The sequence below is a fragment of the Antedon bifida genome, chromosome 2 (assembly GCF_963402885.1).
Source record: "Antedon bifida chromosome 2, ecAntBifi1.1, whole genome shotgun sequence".
Taxonomy (NCBI): domain Eukaryota; kingdom Metazoa; phylum Echinodermata; class Crinoidea; order Comatulida; family Antedonidae; genus Antedon; species Antedon bifida.
This window is the reverse complement of record NC_136227.1, coordinates 4,556,555-4,575,655: the sequence shown is the minus strand read 5'-3', so window position 1 is coordinate 4,575,655 and position 19,101 is coordinate 4,556,555. Positions and strand designations below refer to the sequence as shown.

General features: G+C 34.1%; 2 protein-coding genes and 1 long non-coding RNA gene across 5 annotated transcripts; all 3 read left to right on the top strand.

The window, feature by feature from the left end:
* The first annotated feature begins 1,574 nt into the window (after positions 1-1,574).
* Positions 1,575-10,056, top strand: LOC144834735 (solute carrier family 2, facilitated glucose transporter member 1-like). Of its 3 annotated transcripts, none has more exons than XM_078689639.1 (12): positions 1,575-1,825; positions 2,476-2,636; positions 4,959-5,083; positions 5,429-5,544; positions 5,851-6,016; positions 6,627-6,680; positions 7,211-7,404; positions 7,512-7,622; positions 7,932-8,033; positions 8,528-8,597; positions 8,822-8,949; positions 9,630-10,056. In XM_078689639.1, exons 1-12 carry the CDS (start codon positions 1,694-1,696, stop codon positions 9,801-9,803), a joined length of 1,533 nt encoding a protein of 510 aa, XP_078545765.1. In that variant the 5' UTR covers positions 1,575-1,693; the 3' UTR covers positions 9,804-10,056. The 3 variants fall into 3 exon arrangements, with proteins under 3 accessions (XP_078545765.1, XP_078545766.1, XP_078545767.1); XM_078689640.1 differs by lacking the exon at positions 1,575-1,825 and adding an exon at positions 2,320-2,373; XM_078689641.1 differs by lacking the exons at positions 1,575-1,825; positions 2,476-2,636 and adding an exon at positions 4,130-4,229.
* Positions 10,057-15,214: 5,158 nt separating this feature from the next.
* On the top strand, positions 15,215-15,942 carry LOC144834738 (uncharacterized). The gene is made up of 3 exons (XR_013611004.1): positions 15,215-15,263; positions 15,531-15,584; positions 15,863-15,942. It is a non-coding gene; the product is annotated as an uncharacterized LOC144834738 (long non-coding RNA).
* Positions 15,943-15,947: 5 nt separating this feature from the next.
* LOC144834736 (solute carrier family 2, facilitated glucose transporter member 3-like) lies at positions 15,948-18,921 on the top strand. Its single transcript, XM_078689642.1, has 6 exons — positions 15,948-16,062; positions 16,147-16,257; positions 16,946-17,047; positions 17,349-17,418; positions 17,643-17,770; positions 17,980-18,921. Exons 1-6 carry the CDS (start codon positions 15,994-15,996, stop codon positions 18,148-18,150), a joined length of 651 nt encoding a protein of 216 aa, XP_078545768.1. The 5' UTR covers positions 15,948-15,993; the 3' UTR covers positions 18,151-18,921.
* Positions 18,922-19,101: the final 180 nt, after the last annotated feature.

Here is a 19,101-nt window from a genome sequence, read left to right as displayed (position 1 = left end):
GTGAATCGAATACAATTGTTGCCCACTCAACGTCAAGCAGGTTGTTTCGCAAACCACCACACAATCGGTACAAGGCTCAGGTAGTTCTCGGGTAGTAGAATAAGTCTTCACGGACGTGTAAGGATTTTAAACTGGAGTTCCAGTGTACACATCTAGCTTTTGTAGAATCTAAAGGACCCGTTCTGAGAGCATGTTACCTAGGTCCATCTCAGCCCCTGTAGTCGTGGACAGATGGATCATCGGCTTTCGACACGATGCGTCTTAGAAGATATGACTGATGTTTTGTGTGTAACCTAGGAACCGAAGGGCAGCAATATTATTATATTATTGCTTATAAATGACTGTTGGCTGGTATAACCATGAACCTATACATTATTATTGGATGTTGAGCTCCGGGAATCAAAGGGTTTATCTGTTCAGTTCAGTGATCAGTTCCACAACCCCTCAACACACCCTTGCTCCGCGGAGACTTAGGTCCATAGTACAGTGCTGTTGGTATTTGTCACAGCGGCCAGACATAAAGGTCCGTATCTTGACAAGGCGACCTCAGGATCCTGTTGTTAGATTGCCAATAAAATACAAACATTGTATTGTGAAAGTCACGGAAATGACAATATATATCAATGATATTAGTTTACTACCTAATCCGCGATATAGGGCCCTGCCTAGTTAATGTTTGGTCATACAGTTGTATTGGAACTTTATATTAAAAGTGAGCGAGAATTTTATGTGATAACATTATAATATTATTATAATATTTAATAACCCGCTTATTACTATAATAGCCAATTTGGTGACGACATCAATGAAAACAGCTTGTCGACACAAACAGAATAATACTTTATCGTCTGCGTCAATTTACACAGAAAGCCGGAAACCGTAAGCGGAAAAGCGCCCCACGTAGAATCTGTTGAGGGTTTTGTTTTTCGCTTACCGTTTACCGCGCGCTTACAGTTTCCGGTCGTCTGTGTAAATTGGCCTCGAAGATATCAATTAAGTTAATGATTTGTTTTAAGATATGTTTTAATAGGCTTATACCAGCAAATATATAGTTGATATTATACTATAAATTCAAATTCGTCGAGAAGCGCGGGCACTTGCGTAGAAAGTAGGCCTACGGTTTTAAGTAATAAGTTCACATTGCCAATTTTGAGCATGACCAAATATGGATCTGAAAGCGACAGTCTGGTCTCTCCGCCGGCAGTTTCTAAGGTATAGTATTTTTTATTAATATTCGCTGCGTTTAGAGTAATTCATTTTGTCTGTAAAGTATAAGATGTGACTCGTAAATAGCTGATATTTTTTATAGCACCGCCTAATCAGAATAATGTTTTCCTCTTTCTTCCATATTCGACAAAATATTCGAATTATTTACTATTCTTCGTTTGAATTTGACAATACTGTTCACTTGACAAAAAATGCTTTAAACAGAGACTTATACATGACGTCTTTGCGACGAGTGGATATGCTGTATGTTATGAGAGAACATCCTGACGTACATCGACAGGATTTGAACCAAGGAATCCGAGCAGAATAACCACCTGCAATTGTACTCACTTTGTTTGTTATTTAATTCATTTGGTATGATATTCTGAGCGTTATGATAAAGTTTGTCAAACATCTTTACACTGACTGACAGCGCAGACGACTTTGTGAATAAATGAATATTGATTAATATAGCCGGCCTAGCATAATGGTCAAGCAAATCTTTTATACATTTCAGGGACGAATTACTGCTTGTTTGCTGGTGTCTTCGTTTGCGGCAGCCCTCGGTACATCTTTTCTCTGGGGCTACAACATAAGTGTGATGACGGGACCTTCTGTTGTATGTTTGTTACAAAGTATTATTATTATTATTATTTATGTTTTAGTTATAGTGTAGAAGAAATACGGGTCGGGTACCTCTACTATTCCATCCCACTCCATTGTATTAAGTATTTTAAAAACGGTAAGCAGAAACTAAAATATAGAATCTGACGTGTTATTATATGACGTAATAAAATGTCATTTTATACAGATTCTACGTGGAACAAGCACACAGTTTATCGCTTACCATTATCCCTCGTCTATGTAGATTTGCTGCTCTCCAATTCACAACTCAGAAAATGTATTAACCTTCCTAGTACAATTCATGACATGTTGAAAAAACATTTAATCGTTAGATAATTACTTCGTTAAATTGTATTCGCACATTTTTTTAAATTATAATGTATAGGCCTAGTCTAGGTTCTAGACCGAAATTAGTAAAAAGATAAATATGTTGGCACACATGGCGTTTCATACGTATATTACATGAGCTGGTATTTTCAGACAAAAATCGAAACGCTGGCTGGTGGTGGACTAAACAGACAATAATAACTACAGCAAGTCTTAGTAAAGGCCTATTTAGTTTCTTTATAGCGATGTATTTCTGGCATTCGGTCTCCATATAATATGTATTTTCTGCTAAAACTGTATATTATTTATTCCCTACAGTTTATACAGGCATTCTATAACCAGTCTCACTTTGACCAATATGGAGAATATATTTCTGAGACGCAAGACCTGGTGCTTTGGGCCATTACTATTGCCATGCTCTGCGTAGGAGGATCCGTTGGAGCACTTTTAGCAACTCCCATTTCTAATGCTATTGGAAGGTAAGCTATTACTCTTGATGTCTAAAAGTTATTCATTCTTATATTTCCTCGCATCCTTAGTATTACATTTTCGTGTTTCGGCTTACGAAGTTAAACATTATGAGCAAAAAGAAAAAAAAACACATTGTATACTATTATCGTGCCGTGTCACACATATTGTATTACTTCGCACCATGGATTAATGAATAGAAGGATACGTATCGACGGTGACATTAAACGATTTTCCATCGCGCTCGCCTATACTAAAGCACTGCTGCCAATCAAACAAACACGCTCTTTGAACTCCGTGTCTCTAACCGCGACCCTCTATAGGACGCTGCCAAACATAGCCATGTAGAAATCGTATGCGCAGTCTGATTTTCAACAACAAGATATTGCTGAGCAATTTGTTTTATTTCATCACATTCGGACTCCGAAAAAGTTCACTTTATTACGACCGTAATTTTAAGTAGTTGGTAATATTAATAAAATAGGCGATTTTTATATTTAATTATCATATTGTCCTGCAACCTACTGACATTAAAAATTGCGTTATTCTAAAGAATATTAAATTATGCATTTGACCATGTATGCCGTTACCGTGTGCAGTGGTTTGCAGTAAAACAAACGTGTTTTTAATATATGGCTAAGCATGGTTTCTTCATGAATCTCCGTAATTATCGATGTGATTATATTTAAATTATAGTGCCTGGTGATTGGCTAGTGGTTATTTCATCCACATCACAGCCAATCACCGGGCCTAATCGAATCAAAACTGCGATCCCTGATCCGGGATTGGCTGACTATGTATAGTTATGATACGTCACTAAATCTACTTACTCACACCATGGATTAAGGAATAGAAGGATACGTATCGACGGTGACATCAAACGATTTTCCAACGCGCTCGCCTATACTAAACCACTGCTGCCAATTAAACAACACGCTATTTGAACTCTGTGTCTCTAACCGCGGCCCTCTATAGGACGCTGCGAATTAACAGTTACATTTTTTAGAACAAAACGTAGCCATGTAAAAATCGTATGCGCAGTCTGAGTTTTCTATTGACATGTCTGCGTCGATTAAATTGACAACAACAAGATATTGCTGAGCAATTTTGTTTTAATTTCATCACAATCGGACTACGAAAAGTTCACTTTCTTACGACCGTAATTTTAAGTAGTTAGTAATATTAATAAAATATGCAATTTTTATATTTGGATTATCATATTTTCCTGCAATCTCTTGAAATAAAAAAATTGCGTTAATCTATAGAATATTAAATTATGCATTTGTCCATGTATGTCGTTACCGTGTGCAGTGGTTTGCAATACAACAAATGTGTTTTTAATACTGGCTAAGCATGGTTTCTTCATGAATCTCCTTTATTATCGATGTGATTATATTTAAATTGTAGTGCCTTGTGATTGGCTAGTGGTTATGTCATCCACATCACAGCCAATCACAGGGCCTAATCGAATCAAAACTGACTGGCTATGCATAGTTGCTTGTTTTGAAAAGTAGACGCAAGGCAACCCATAAACAAACGAACCACGGAATAATGAATAAAAGTACCTTGTCCATTATTATTATTCCCACAAGAAGTAGACAAAGGTGAGTATATAGATCATGATTACACCTTGTAGCTACTACATTAGTCTAGGCCTACCTACATCAATGTCGGCTAATCATACGGTTTACTTGTAGGCCTAGGCCTAGTATCCTTGCTGATTTTGTAATTTTACATGTAGGCTGGGACAACAACTAGCCTAGTTGTTGTCTCAGATGTAGGGCTAAACAGGTCATAAAATGCTACTTTAAGATCATAAAAACATTCCCGTAGATCAATCGCGCCAGATTTTAAACATGTTGGCAAAATGAATGTTTTTTTTACAAAAGGTACTACAATTTACAAACTATTTGTATTTTATCTTGTAGGCCTAATTACATTTATTAATAATCTTGTAATATTTCTTGGAGATTGTTTAATTCGAATTCAGAAAAGTTATAATTAATTCATCGCATAAATATTTGTTGCTAAAAATATGAAATATTAATCATGCCACCAAGATCGCGCGAAGCATAGCCAACAAGGTTAAAGGCTGTTGCGCATGTGCAGTAAACACTATATTAGGCACGCGACCGTTTCGTTGTTGCGACGGTTAATTAAACTGTGTTTATTTTGTAACATTGTGGGCGGTCCGCGCTCTGTCGGTTAAAGTCATGGAAGCTTTGATCTCAAACTGATACATATCCTTCTAGTCATTAATCCATGGTCACACATTGTATATTATATCATATTGCGTCACATCGTATTACGTCAGTTCTGTTTCTTTTCTTTAGACGAAGTGCGATACTTGTGACGTGTGTTATATCCATTATTGCTTCCATTTTTATGGGAATTAGTCAGCGTGTAAATATTTACCAATTTGTTTTCGTAGGTCGATTTGTTATTGGTATTTCGACAGGTAATGTATAAATTCCTCGATTTTTATTATACAGATATTGCTTTAATGATGTATTTGATTGTTTATGTATATTCCGACGATATCATACCTGTCGGTAATCATTTAACCGTCCAATCAGGCCTCGTTATAACGTTTAAGATTCTCGGGACTGTCGTCATCATGTGATGCCATTTTGACAAATCACGTTCTTGTATTTATAGGAAATGCAACATTATAAACAATTTTTACTGAGAAACCCCACAACCTAAATATAATCACATATTATAAAGTACACGTCAATCCATGATATACCACTACATCGTAGGCCTACATTTATTAATAATGTTTACACTTATTACTACACAGGTTTTTCGACAGTAGCGACGCCAGTGTACTTGGCTGAAATCTCACCCGTTCGTTATCGTGGAGCCATCGGCTCTATCCATCAATTAGGAACGTCACTTGGTATATTTTCAGCGCAGGTAAATATTCGTATCAAAATATAATACATACAATATAAATACAAAGTGTATTCGGATGCGTATTCGGATGCCTACTCGGATGCCTACTCGGAGCTAGTTTGCATAATTATACGAATCTAGGGTTTGGAGAAGATGAGCATTACACATTAAATACTGTTGATAGAAAGACTATTAATGTTATGTTATCGCTCCTGCGCACGCGCGCGCGTTTATACAATACTGGCCAGTGCGTCCCTGGTGTAGTTGAATGTGCGCATTTTTAACATACGCCTAATGTTGATGAAAATATAACAACACATTTTGTAGGTTTTAGGATTGTATCCTCTTTACACACAAGAACTGTGGCCTCTGTTACTTGCATTGAACGGTGTCCTAAGCTTGATAGGATGTACTGTGCTACTCTTTTGTCCGGAAAGTCCTAGATGGTATATCATCACATCCGGTTCAAGTGGGCCTACTGTAAAAAATGAAGGTAACTGAAATTGTATTATATATATGTATATATATATCTCAACGAAGGTTTTTTTTTCATATTTAAATTTGAACTTTTATTGTAAAAACATTTTCTTATCGAATGAAAGATACTAAGATATATACTATAATGTACCGTGAATTATACATTCACTTTATAGACAAAGAAAGTATAGCTACAAAACACGTAACAATAAACAATACACGCAGTATCGCGTTTTCTGACTGCATGCAACATTATGATACCAACCCTCGATCATCCCATTATGATACTGTATAGGATATCGAGAAAGTAGCCTCATTTCACTTGTTTGGCTGATTGGTTGTGTGCGTTAGATTCTACAGCGGTAGACAACGGTTCGAAGGCCTTCAATATATTTTTTTAATATTAAGATTATTTTGGAGGCTTACGATATGAAAAGTTCTGTATTCTGTGGTTTGGCATTTTACCGTCTGAAAGCTGTGGAGTGTTTATTGTCGCTAGACATAATATACCAGAGCACAGCGCCCCTACTATGACGAAATTAATTTGACTAATAATCGTTGTGGTATGTCCAGCTTAGTATGCATTCAATAACAACACAAATATACTTTTATGTTTTTATTAACAGAATCAGAGAGTCTACTTGAATATGATGACATCAGATATAATAAAGCAAAAAAGGGTAAGTAAAGCTTGATTCCCACTTGGACACAACGAGAGCGCAAGGCACAAGCCAGTTGACCAATCACAAGTGATAGCTGGATTAATCCATAGCTTACGATTGGCCAAATCACTTGCGTTGCGTTTAGGCACGGTATTTTAAAAATTTCACATAAACCTCGAAAAAATGCTTCTTGCAAAAAATGGCACATTTTAAAGTACCATTTTTTTTAAAAAAATAAATTTTAAAAATGGAGTTTCATATCCTAGCCTAGGTTCTAGACGGCGATTCGGCTTAATATTCGTAAACAAATGTCAGCAAACATGGCGTGTCATAACTACATTGACCTGGAATTTAAACTAAATTTAAACGCCTGCTGGTGGCACTACATAAGAACAAATTAGTATACATCCTCCTCCTACATTGACTTAAAATATTCCGTGAACTGTGACATTCATACACGAACATAGGTATTCTGTTACACATTTTATCAGCAGACTATATTTGAAATTATAAATAAAAAAATAATTTAAATAACCACCTCTTGATAGCTCTAAAGCGTCTTCGAGGTACAGATGACGTCAATGATGAAATCCAAGAGATGCTGTACGAACGTCGACAAGAAGCGACCAGTTCTTCAGTCGGTATACTGGATATACTTAAGTTAAAAGATCCGATGTGGAAATGGCCGCTGATCATTTCAATTCTTCTCCATTTAAGTCAACAACTTGGAGGAATAAATGCCGTAAGTATTTAATTAAAAATAATTTATGAATGTCTACATAATACCCGTAGGTATATCTACTACACTGCCCTCTACGTGGTAAAGTTAGACTTCACTCTTGCTTTTAGGTGATGTATTACACAACCGAACTATTTTCAGAGGCAAATTTAAGTGAGGATGTTATCAAGCTTGCAACGTGTGGTACTGGCCTTGTGACCATTATAACGGATACCATAACGGTAGGTTCGATTTAACAATATCACTTATTATGTTACATAAAACAATATTTTCTCGTCAAAAAATGATATATTCAGCAAGCATTTTGAATTAAAAAATGTTATATGCTACTCAGTAGAATTCCTAAAACTAGCAAAATGTAAAATAGATGTATGTATGTCTGTTGTTTCTTTTTATTGTAGTGCCGCCAGTCGAGCGTTGTGTTTTTTCGAGCTTAAGTATAGTTATGCCGGCCATATTGTGTTTCTTTTTAAGAATATAAAGCTAAATCCCCTTATAGACTACTACTTAATACTGTTTTCCTCCGTCAGATATTGCTTGTTGACAAACTTGGCAGACGATTTTTCTTGATATCTGCATATTCCCTTATGGCGGTAGCAACAGCCTTTCTAACCGTAACCATGACAGCAAATGTAAGATTTTAATTATTTTTAATTTGTTTTTATTTTATGTACTTATGCACAATGGTAATCATTGTTTTATCAGATAGGTGGTAATCCCCCTGACACAGGGGCTATTTTGTGATCCATTTCACCGGAGTAACCTCTACTCGTCTCGAATAATGAACATTATTAAGGTACCCACGGACAAACTGTGTACACTGGTTTATAGTCCTTTTCCGAGAAGAAAAAGTTTCACCACCAGAACTAGGAGCGAGTCTGCCTCGAACCCATGCCGATGTTGTTAGCTATTTGGATATGGTAAATGGCGCCCCCGCCTTTAACTTGGCCATTTCACACGCTCGCTCATTATTAGTAACTCAACTTTATTTATACGGTACACTACTTATTCCAACACAATGTAGTAAATGTAAACTTTGCTAAAGAAGATAAAAAAAAAAACCAAATTGTTCAACATTTAAAGTAAAATTTGTATTTGTCTATTATTAATTCCTTCACAATCACAGGGTGAAGTTTGGTCAGTTTTGTCTATTGTTGCTGTATATATGTTCCTTTGTGGGTTTTCACCAGGACCAGGTAAAAATACTAGAAAAATACTAAAAATAACTGAATTAAATCCAAAACATTTCAATATGCGTTATAACTTCTGTTTTGCGTTTTTCATGACCTTTTATCATATTAATTACTATTGAATATTGAACGTATTTAATACTGAGCCTCATGACTTGCAATAGTCGGTTAGACTCTCTCTACTGACAGATGCAGAATCAATTAAATTAGTGACTTGGTTTAACTTTCAGGAGCCATGACAATGGTGATTGTCCCGGAGATTTGGACACAAGGCCCACGTGCCGCGGCTATTACTATTTCTCTTCAATTTAACTGGTGGTCTAACTTCATCGTAGGAATTGCATTTCCATTTATGTTGGTAAGACATAGAGCATAGATTTATGCGCCACTATTATACGTATCAAACGCCATGTGTGGCATTTTTGTTTTGATAAAATGACTAGACTAGTAAGAAGGTTGTATGTCCATTTTATGATAAGCGCAATAATACCAACAGTTTACCAAGAACTAGTTTCTAAACAGATCTGCAACTTGTTTGCATATGATATTGTATTATGTTCAATTCAAGAAGACATTATAATACATATAATACAATCAAAAATACAAAACAAGAAAACTAACACCAGTCTGGCGGATTGTAGAATTGTTGTATCTTTCCGTTTTTTGACGAAAACATCTAAAGGTAGCATGCAATACATACAGACCAATGGATGTTATGTACTTCATTAGAACATTTTGAAAACTGACTGGCTGCAATTCCTTTTTTTACACGTTCACCTATAAGATAAACGCGTTTCACACGTTGTGAACGCGTTTCATACATTTTAAACTGATGGAAACACCGAAGCAAAGGTTCTAGTGAACTTAATGTAATTTTCTGCGCAAGTCGGTTGCAAGTTTTCCAAACTAATCCAACGCCCTCCAACGCCCTCTGTACTCATGTCATGCTATTGAAGTTAGAGTTGTGTTAGGACTATGGTGTAAAAGAATTGTTACATATTTGTTTGCTAATTCGAACAATTTTCATTTCTTTTGCAGACTGGTCTAGGGGGATATTCTTTTTTGTTCTTTTCAGCCTTTTTAACGATGGCTGTTATAATGTTCTACTTCTATGTACCTGAAACAAAACAGAAAACTTTTACAGAGATTTATTCACATTTTAAAAACAACAATACGTCAATTCATGATAATCATGTGGAAATGTCAGGTTGACGATCTATGAGGACATAGCATGCGAGTGTTTCTAATTATAATTATACTGTTTAGAGCTACGGCTGACAGAAATGAGAATTTGTACACTCGACAAATGTATAAGTACATGCTTGACGACCCAAAGAACGTCTGGGAAAATTAGTCTATGAGATTTACAGCTGACAGAAATGAGAATTTGTAAACAAGACAGAGCAGTAATAATATTAGTATTTTAACGCGAGCATTGTTTAAATAAATATAGCTATGGTTTGTATGTACAGTACTATACAGTACAGTATTATTTATAGCCTATAAATGACTATTGGCTCAATAAACTGCAACTTATAAATGTCAACAAAATAGGATTTCTTAAATAAACAGTATCGTAAACAAGAAAATTACAAATGTTTTATTGAAACTTGTTATTAAAATTGTAATTGTGTACAGTATCATATTCATTCACGTCTATTCAGTTATATATATTATATATATTTACATTGTTATTCAAATTCAAATTCAAATTTATTCACCTGCCTTATGAGAAATATATAAAAACTGTACAGCAAAATAAAACATATCAAAATGAAGATTCACACGAATCATAAAAATATTAAAATGGTTTTAACAAGTTAAATAAAGTGACAAAATCATTGTGAAAAGGGCAGACTTAACGCTATCACAGATACTATGATTGACACAATCCACAGATTTACACATTTTTAAAGATTATGGTGGTGTTTACTAAGACAATATTACAAATAGGAAAGTCATTACTTTCTATGTTATCAATTAGGGTGTTTTCACATGTTCTAAATTGCTACGGTATTTAATAGATGCGAGTAAAAAGACCTAGATTTGGAATCACTAATAAATATCTGGTGAAGTAGTTTCACTTGGTTAGATTTGATAATGTTGGACAACATTACAAAATGTTTACTACTGATATTGAAGAAAAAACAATGATTAAAATGTTAGTCAAAAAGTCGATCGGCGTTTTTTGTAAGAAATATTTCTTGTTATTCATAGCCTATAAATGACTATTGGTTCAATTAACTGCAACTTATAGGATAGGAGGAAATAGGATTTCTTAAATAAACAGTATCGTAAACACGAAAATTACAAGTGTTGTATTGAAACTTGTTATTAAAATTGTAAGTACACGATGGTGTGTTTAAAGTATCATATTCATTCACATCTATTCAGCAATATATATATTTACATTGTTGCATAAAACATTGCAAGGATCTTACGGAGAAACGTTTATTTTCTGTAGTTAGGGTAGAAAATTACAAGGAAAATCTGCTGCTCAGATTTCAGATTTTCAACATTGATTTTATTTGCCAATTGGAAATAGTAGGAGTACATTTTCAACATTAATTTAAAAAATGTATAGGGCTATTAATAAAATTATTACTATATAAAAAATATTTAAACATACTTATAAAATAAGTAACTTACATATAAAAACATTCAAAATAATATAAACATTACTTTATACTGGTTCCAATAATTAGTTAAAATATGCAAACAAACTGTCTAAAAATTATTTTTTTTCAAAATTAATTTAAAAAATGTATAGGCCCTTTACTACATGCTTAATTGATTCAATTAAGATTATTTAGCGTTATACAACCTGATCGAGTAAGAAACAACGGATCTTTTATATCTCGCTGTGTCCTTATTTGAAAAACTATGCTGATATCTCTGACTACCCATCTTCTGTTTTCAGTGACCGTTTCAGGTGGTTTATCTAAGTTCTGTACTGTACAACAAAGCTTAAGTTTAAGTTTATTGTTTCACACAATACAATTATACAATATAATACAGAACATAAATTAATAAATATAATTGTGTGAGGAGGACGCATTAAGCCAAGGCTTTAAGTTTGGTCCTCCAGATAAATAAATATGTATTTAATTTAAGTGAGAGAAAAAAAAAGCACTTCTTTCTTGACAAATAAAACTAAACAAAAAAGACATAATAAAAAGAACATTCTTGAGGGAATTGTGAATACTAATGTTCTAAATAGTTTGAAATAAGTATTTGTTTGTATTTTGTTTTAAATGAATTTATGATGGGTATTGTTTTTAGATTGAGTGGTAAGTTATTCCATATATAAGGTCCATTGATGGTATTGACGCAATCGAGAACTTTGGTGTACGGTTGAAAACAAAATATTATAATATTCAATAACCCGCTCATTATAATACAAAAATAATTAATTTTCTGACGTAATTAATGACATTAGCTTGTCGGCATAAAGAAATAATCGTCTCCGCGTTAAAAAATTTTAAAAAATTATAAAGCGGTTAATAATTAATAATAATGATTATTAATATAATTTTGACGCGCTCGCTTTGAAGATACCGAGTAAATGGTTTAGAAGTCTCTACTTGCATAGGATTATACCAGCAAAGATAGTTGACTTGGTAAAATATATTAATTCAATTTATAAGGTATGATGATTTTAAATAGTAGGCCTAGCGAAGACACACGGACACGTAGAAAGTATACGTCTAGGGCACGTTACTCCATTCAGCATGACCAAATATGGATCAGAAAGCGATAATCTGGTCTCTCCGCCACCATTGTCTGAGGTATAGTGTTGAATCCCCTCCTTTTAGAGTAATTAATTTTCTCTGTACAAATAATTTTAAGGTATCGTTGTTTAGATAGTGCACCGCCTAAGCCGGATTGTTATCTGTTTTTTCTTTCACTCTTGTTCACTCATATAAAGCTCTATTTACACTATCAAACTTTGTGACAAAAAATGTGATGTGCTCATTATAGACATGATGATGTCATATCACTATCATAATTATTTGGATATATCACTGCCATATTTGGGGACATCACACTTTTTTTTGTCAAACTAGTTTGATAGTGTATACCGATCTTTAAATAAATTGCCAAGGATAACCATAAGTGAATTAATTCATCCTGACATCTGACGGGATTTGGACCCAGGAATGCGAACAGCTTTATTTTACAGTCAGAATTTTATAGATTTATTTCTTTGCTTATTTAGGTTTACTTAGGTTGTATACTGATTAAAGTTTATTATTTAAGTCATGTTGGTTTTTTAACGTTATGATAAAGCTACAGTATTCAAACAATTTACATTTACAAGAGTGCATGACGACTTTATGTAGCCGGCCTATCATAATGGTCAAGCAAAGCTTTTATACATTTCAGGGACGGATTACTGCTTGTTTGCTGGTGTCTTCGTTTGCGGCAGCCATCGGTACATCTGTAGTCCTGGGCTACAACTTAAGTGCGATGACCGGACCTTCTGCTGTATGTTTGAAATATTCTTATTTTATGTTTTAACAGAAGGAATATCCGCCCTGATTGGGTTCCCCTCCTTACCAAACTTAAGTACTTAACCTCCCAGTACAATTTCGCTTGATAACCCCATTACCCTATTTTTTTAAGTAAAAAAAAAGCGTAAACATTTCAGTCACAAAGAGTTATTTAAATCAATGGTTCCATTTTGATACATTTATTTTTAAACTGTAATTTCTTATGCATTTTTGTTTTCTGAATTTTGTGTATTTAGTTTCAACTTTCTCTGTAAAGGCAAATTTGCACAGACGAGCGTAACGTAAAATCGTATCTATCCTCAGCGGACACCGCCCATTTGCTCCGCGTTGTGTGTAAATGGTCATAAGGAATAACATTAACTTTTATATGAATTTTATATAATCATTGAAAATTTTAAGCCTTTAATATATATTATGTCATTTGAATATTTAATATTTTAGGTTTTGTACTGTATGTATGTTTTATCGAGGGCCCTGAATGATCAGTTCTATTTGGAACTGGATAGGCTACCCTCAGTAAAGATAGTAATAAATAAATAAATAAATAGAATCTTAATTTTTTTCATTACCCTTACCGCTCGTCCGTGTCAATTGGCCTTTATTCCCTCTTCTCCTATTTACAGTTTATTGTTTCATTACAAATATGATATCAGTTTGATCATGTGTATATTTTCGCCTACAGTTTATACAGAAATTTTACAACCAGTCTCATTTTGACCAATATGGAGAATATATTTTGGAGAGTCAAATCCTGTTGCTTTGGGTCATTACTATTACCATAATCAGCGTAGGAGGATCCGTTGGAGCACTTTTAGCAACTCCCATTTCTAATGCTATTGGAAGGTAATTTGAGGTTCATCCTATAGGCGGAGTAGCTATTTATCATGAATAGGTTACTGTGTTGTTGTTCATTTTCTTTCCATCACATCTTTAACACAGCGCGCCAAACGATTACAAACTGTCGAGTTGAAAATTGATTCTGCACACGAACCTACCTAAACATACTAGCATGCGCAGAATGAGATAGGTACAAATGTAAAGCGTACACACATTTTTAACAGCTTTGAAACGCTTTACCAAGGTATATAACAACTATATATAATATCGTATAACATCACACACTGCATACTGTACTAACAGCGTATTACGTCACACATCGTATACCAACATCGTATTACGTCACACATTGTATACTCGTATCAGTATTACGTATATCATACTACGTCACACATTGTATAATAATATTACGTCACAAATTGTATACTGATATTGTATTACGTCACGCATTGCAGTTCTGTTTCTTTTCTGTAGACGAAGTGCGATACTTGTGACGTGTGTTGTATCCATTATTGCATCAATTTTTATGGGAATTAGTCAGCGTGTAAATATTTACCAATTCGTTTTCGTAGGTCGCTTTATTATTGGTATCTCGTCAGGTAATATATCAATTATATTATAGATATTGCCTGCTTAAAGGTTTATTATAACATTTGCGATCCTCTGAGGTAATTATATTGTTCTCGAGGAATATGTTCCCGAAGGGCATTGGACGTTTATGTCTTTTTTAGTAGTACCTTATTATATATCGTATCTATATTCGTACAAGCTGCTACATTGTATACATTTAATAATGTTTAAACTTATTACTACACAGGGGTTTCGTCGGTAGCGACGCCAGTTTACTTGGCTGAAATCTCACCTGTTCGTTATCGTGGAGCGATCGGCTCTATCCACCAATTGGGAGCGTCACTTGGTATATTTTCAGCGCAGGTAAATGTTTATATAAAATACATAGCCTACATACCATATTAATACAAAATGTCACGGTTTATTTGACAGCAGCTAGGCCTACTAAATTCTGAAGTAGACAGCTTATGAATGTTGTTGCTTTTCCGTTTAGTATTATCCTGGTCCGCCATTGATAGAGTCTGAATGAGAGCTTTTTATTAAATAAAAATAATGTTGATAACATACATATAACAACACATTTTGTAGATTTTAGGATTGTATCCTCTTTACACACAAGAGTTGTGGCCTGTGTTGCTTGCATTGAACGGTGTTCTGAGTTTTATCGGATGTACTGTACTCTTTTGTCCGGAAAGTCCTAGATGGTATCTCATCACATCCGGTTCAAGTGGGTCTACTGAAAAAAATAAAGGTAATTTCCTCTGAAATTGTATTATACTGTGCCGTGAATTATTTACTTTAGAAGATAAAGAAACTCTAGCTACAAAAACACGTAGACGTAATACCTCTCTGGTCGAGAGAGGTGTGTTCTGTGGTGGTGACGTTTGCTGCCTGCAGACATAACATAATTCGCTAGACATGACAACGTAAACATAGGGCATAACCGCCCCCGGCACTCATTTGATTAATAGGTATGTTCAGCTTATTATGCATGCAATAATTTTGTTGTTATTGACAGAATCCGAAAGTCTACTTGAATATGATGTCATAAGATATAACAAAGCAGTGAACTGTAAGTAAAGCTTAATTCCCGTAACGACGTTAGCGCAATGCACACATGGCGTGTCATAACTGCAATTGATCAAGAATAAAAAAAAACAAAACGCCAATTGGTACGTGTCGCTACGTAAATAGAAACAAGTCTATACCCTTCTTCTCCAATGACTCAAAATGCTTACCCAAACAAGTGTTCTGTTCCACTATCTTTTCTTTTAACATAATTTTATTATAATTATATATTTTATATATATAATATTTTAAATAAAAAATTAAATAACCGCCTCTTGATAGCTTTGAAGCGTCTTCGAGGTACAGATGACGTTGATGATGAAATCCAAGAGATGCTGTACGAACGTCGACAAGAAGCGACCTCTAACAGTTCTTCAGTCGGTATACTGGATATACTTAGGTTAAAAGATCCGATGTGGAAATGGCCGCTGATCATTTCAATTCTTCTCCATTCAAGTCAACAACTTGGAGGAATAAATGCCGTAAGTATTGTATACTGTGTATATAACTATAAACTGCCCTCTACGAACTAGGTGGTAACGTTAGACTTCACTCTCTAATTGTAGGTGTTGTATTACACAACCGAACTATTTTCAGAGGCAAATTTAAGTGAAGATGTTATCAAGCTTGCAACGTGTGGTACTGGCCTTGTGACCATAGTAACGGATACCATAACGGTAAGGTTTTCTTAACAATATTAATACTATTTTATAAACATTTTCTTCACAATTTGTAAACATACAAATATTCAGGCATTGTTTACAACACATTCCAATTAGTCTGGGTTCCAGACGGAGTATTGGCACATATGTTTCGTATACTACTTGAGCTTGTATTTCAGACAAACATCTAAAAGCCTCGAAATAACTACAGACTTGGGACAAGTCTAAATTCCAATATGTGTACTCTGGTATATAATCTATTTTTGTGCTAATCAGCCAATGTTTTTTTTTTTTATGTAGCGCCACCAGGAAGTCGGGTTTTTTTTTCGCTTCTAATATAGTTAACGACACGCCGTTTTATGCAAAAAATATTTATTTTGGAGAATATTAAGCTAAATAGCTTCATAGACTACTACCATTGTAGTGTTATAAACCACTCTACCTTTTATTTATCTAATTATTAATTAATGTAACCTCAATGTAGGTCTAATGTTTTTCTATTTTGTAAATGGTGGTCTCTGCTTAAAGTCTATTTTTAGACTTATTTTGACCACCATCCACATTTATACTTAGTTAATTATTTATAAAGAGATATATAATGTAGTATTTGTGGAAATCAAATAAAACGACCATTACAGTAATTCAATTCAACTTTGGTTTTGTTCTTTTGTCCATAATACATATAAATATTTTCCACCGTCAGATATTACTTGTTGACAAACTTGGCAGACGATTTTTCTTGATACTTGCATATTCCCTTATGGCGGTAGCCACAGCCTTTCTAACCGGGACTCTATCAGCAAATGTACGTTTTTTTAAAACTAATTATTAAATAATACACTACCACGTTCATTTGTTGATTCAAACACAATATAGTAAATGTTAACTTTACTATTAAGACAATCACAATTATACCTGCTTTATAGCCTGATGTATCAGTACACTACAGATATACCTCTTTCATTTGTGGTAACTAGAATTAAATTTACTATTCACGGTGAATATTTTTGCATTTTATGTAGTAGCAATAAAACACATTTGATGGATAAAAAATTGTTCAACCTTTAAATCAAATTGTGTTTTGCCTCTATTTATTCCAACCACAGGGTGAAGTTTGGTCAGTTTTGTCCATTGTTGCTGTATATATGTTCCTTTGTGGGTTTTCACCTGGATCAGGTAAAAATACTAGAAAAATACTAAAAATAACTGAATTAAATCCAAAACATTTCAATATGCGTTATAACTTCTGTTTTGCGTTTTTCATGATTCTTTATCATTATTTACTATTGATTATCTAACGTATTTACTGACTTGCGATAGTCGGTTAGACTTTATCTACTGACAGATAAGATGCAGAATCAAGTGATTTAATTAAATTAGTGACTTGGTTTAACTTTCAGGAGCCATGGCAATGGTGATTGTCCCGGAGATTTGGACACAAGGCCCACGTGCCGCGGCTATTACTATTGCTCTTCAATTTAACTGGTGGTCTAACTGCATCATAGCAATTGCATTTCCATATATGTTGGTAAGAAGATAGAATTCTCTTTTTTAAATTGTTTTTGTTGCAGTATCATTTTCCGAACATCTCTGTAACAAGTTTTCCAAAACTGTTTCCAACGCCCAAACTCTGTGTATTCGACTGGGCTGTTTTGAGGAGATAATCGAATACGCCTATTGTCGAAAAGTTTTGTTTAATATCTTTCTAATTTTCACAATTTTCCTTTTATTTTTCAGACCGGTCTAGGGGGATATTCTTTTCTGCTCTTTTCAGCATTATTAGCGATGGTTGTTATATTCTTTTACTTCTGTGTACCTGAAACAAAACAGAAAACCTTTTCAGAGATTTATTCACATTTCAAAAACAATACGTCACATCATGGTAACCATATCGAAATGTCGGGTTGATGACCTATGAAGTAATAGCACGCGTGTATTTCTGATTATAGCTAGTTTGTTTCATTACAATTAACTGATTATCGCGTGTTACTCGCGAGTCAATTGAAACGTCGTCTGTTGTATAAAGCTTGGTTCCAACTATGACGTAATGCAAGGGCGCAAGCGCAACACAAGTAATTTGACCAATCACAAGCGATGGGTTATACGAACTATCGATTGTCATTGGTCAATTGAATTGCTTTAACCAAGTGAATTTGACACTAGACCAGATGATTCGTTGAACTACTACTTGTTATTTACAAATGTAATGATTTTTAATATCACATGAGCCTTTTAGTATTAGTGAAGTTTTTTTTATTTACACGTCATCGCAATATTATAGGGCATTTATTGAACCATGTGGCTCAAAAATACAATACATGATAGCACAATTGACAATTGCAAATCGTACGTTGTGATAGAACCCGCTACAACGCTAAATTGTAACGAAATAACGAAAAGTAACAAGCTGTTTTCTCTTATTATTGTACTGTACAACAAAGCTTAAGTTTAAGTTTATTGTTTCACACAATACAATTATACAACATAATACAGAACATAAATTAATAAATATAATTGTGTGAGGAGGACGCATTAGGCCAAGGCTTTAAGTTTGGTCCTCCAGATAAATATATATGTATTTAATTATTTAATTTAAGTGAGACAAAAAAAAAGCACTTCTTTCTTTCGTCTAATTGACAAATAAATCTAAACAAAAAAGACACAATAAAAAGAAAAAAACATTCTTGAGGGAATTGTGAATACTAATGTTCTAAATAGTTTGAAATAAGTATTTGTTTGTATTTTGTTTTAAATGAATTTATGATGGGTATTGCTTTTAGATTGAGTGGTAAGTTATTCCATATATAAGGTCAATTGATGGTATTGACGCAATTGAGAACTTTGGTGTACGGTTGAAAA

What these genes read in the sequence shown, in the direction of transcription:
- LOC144834735 (XM_078689639.1), top strand. Translation starts at nt 1,694, where the DNA reads ATGGTCAAGCAAATCTTTTATACATTTCAGGGACGAATTACTGCTTGT. An exon ending in TGATGACGGGACCTTCTGTT is followed by an intron (nt 1,826 to 2,475) that starts GTATGTTTGTTA and finishes TATTCCCTACAG; the next exon opens with TTTATACAGGCATTCTATAA. An exon ending in TTGCATTTCCATTTATGTTG is followed by an intron (nt 8,950 to 9,629) that starts GTAAGACATAGA and finishes TTTCTTTTGCAG; the next exon opens with ACTGGTCTAGGGGGATATTC.
- LOC144834736 (XM_078689642.1), top strand. Translation starts at nt 15,994, where the DNA reads ATGTGGAAATGGCCGCTGATCATTTCAATTCTTCTCCATTCAAGTCAA. An exon ending in AACTTGGAGGAATAAATGCC is followed by an intron (nt 16,063 to 16,146) that starts GTAAGTATTGTA and finishes CTCTAATTGTAG; the next exon opens with GTGTTGTATTACACAACCGA. An exon ending in TAGTAACGGATACCATAACG is followed by an intron (nt 16,258 to 16,945) that starts GTAAGGTTTTCT and finishes TTCCACCGTCAG; the next exon opens with ATATTACTTGTTGACAAACT.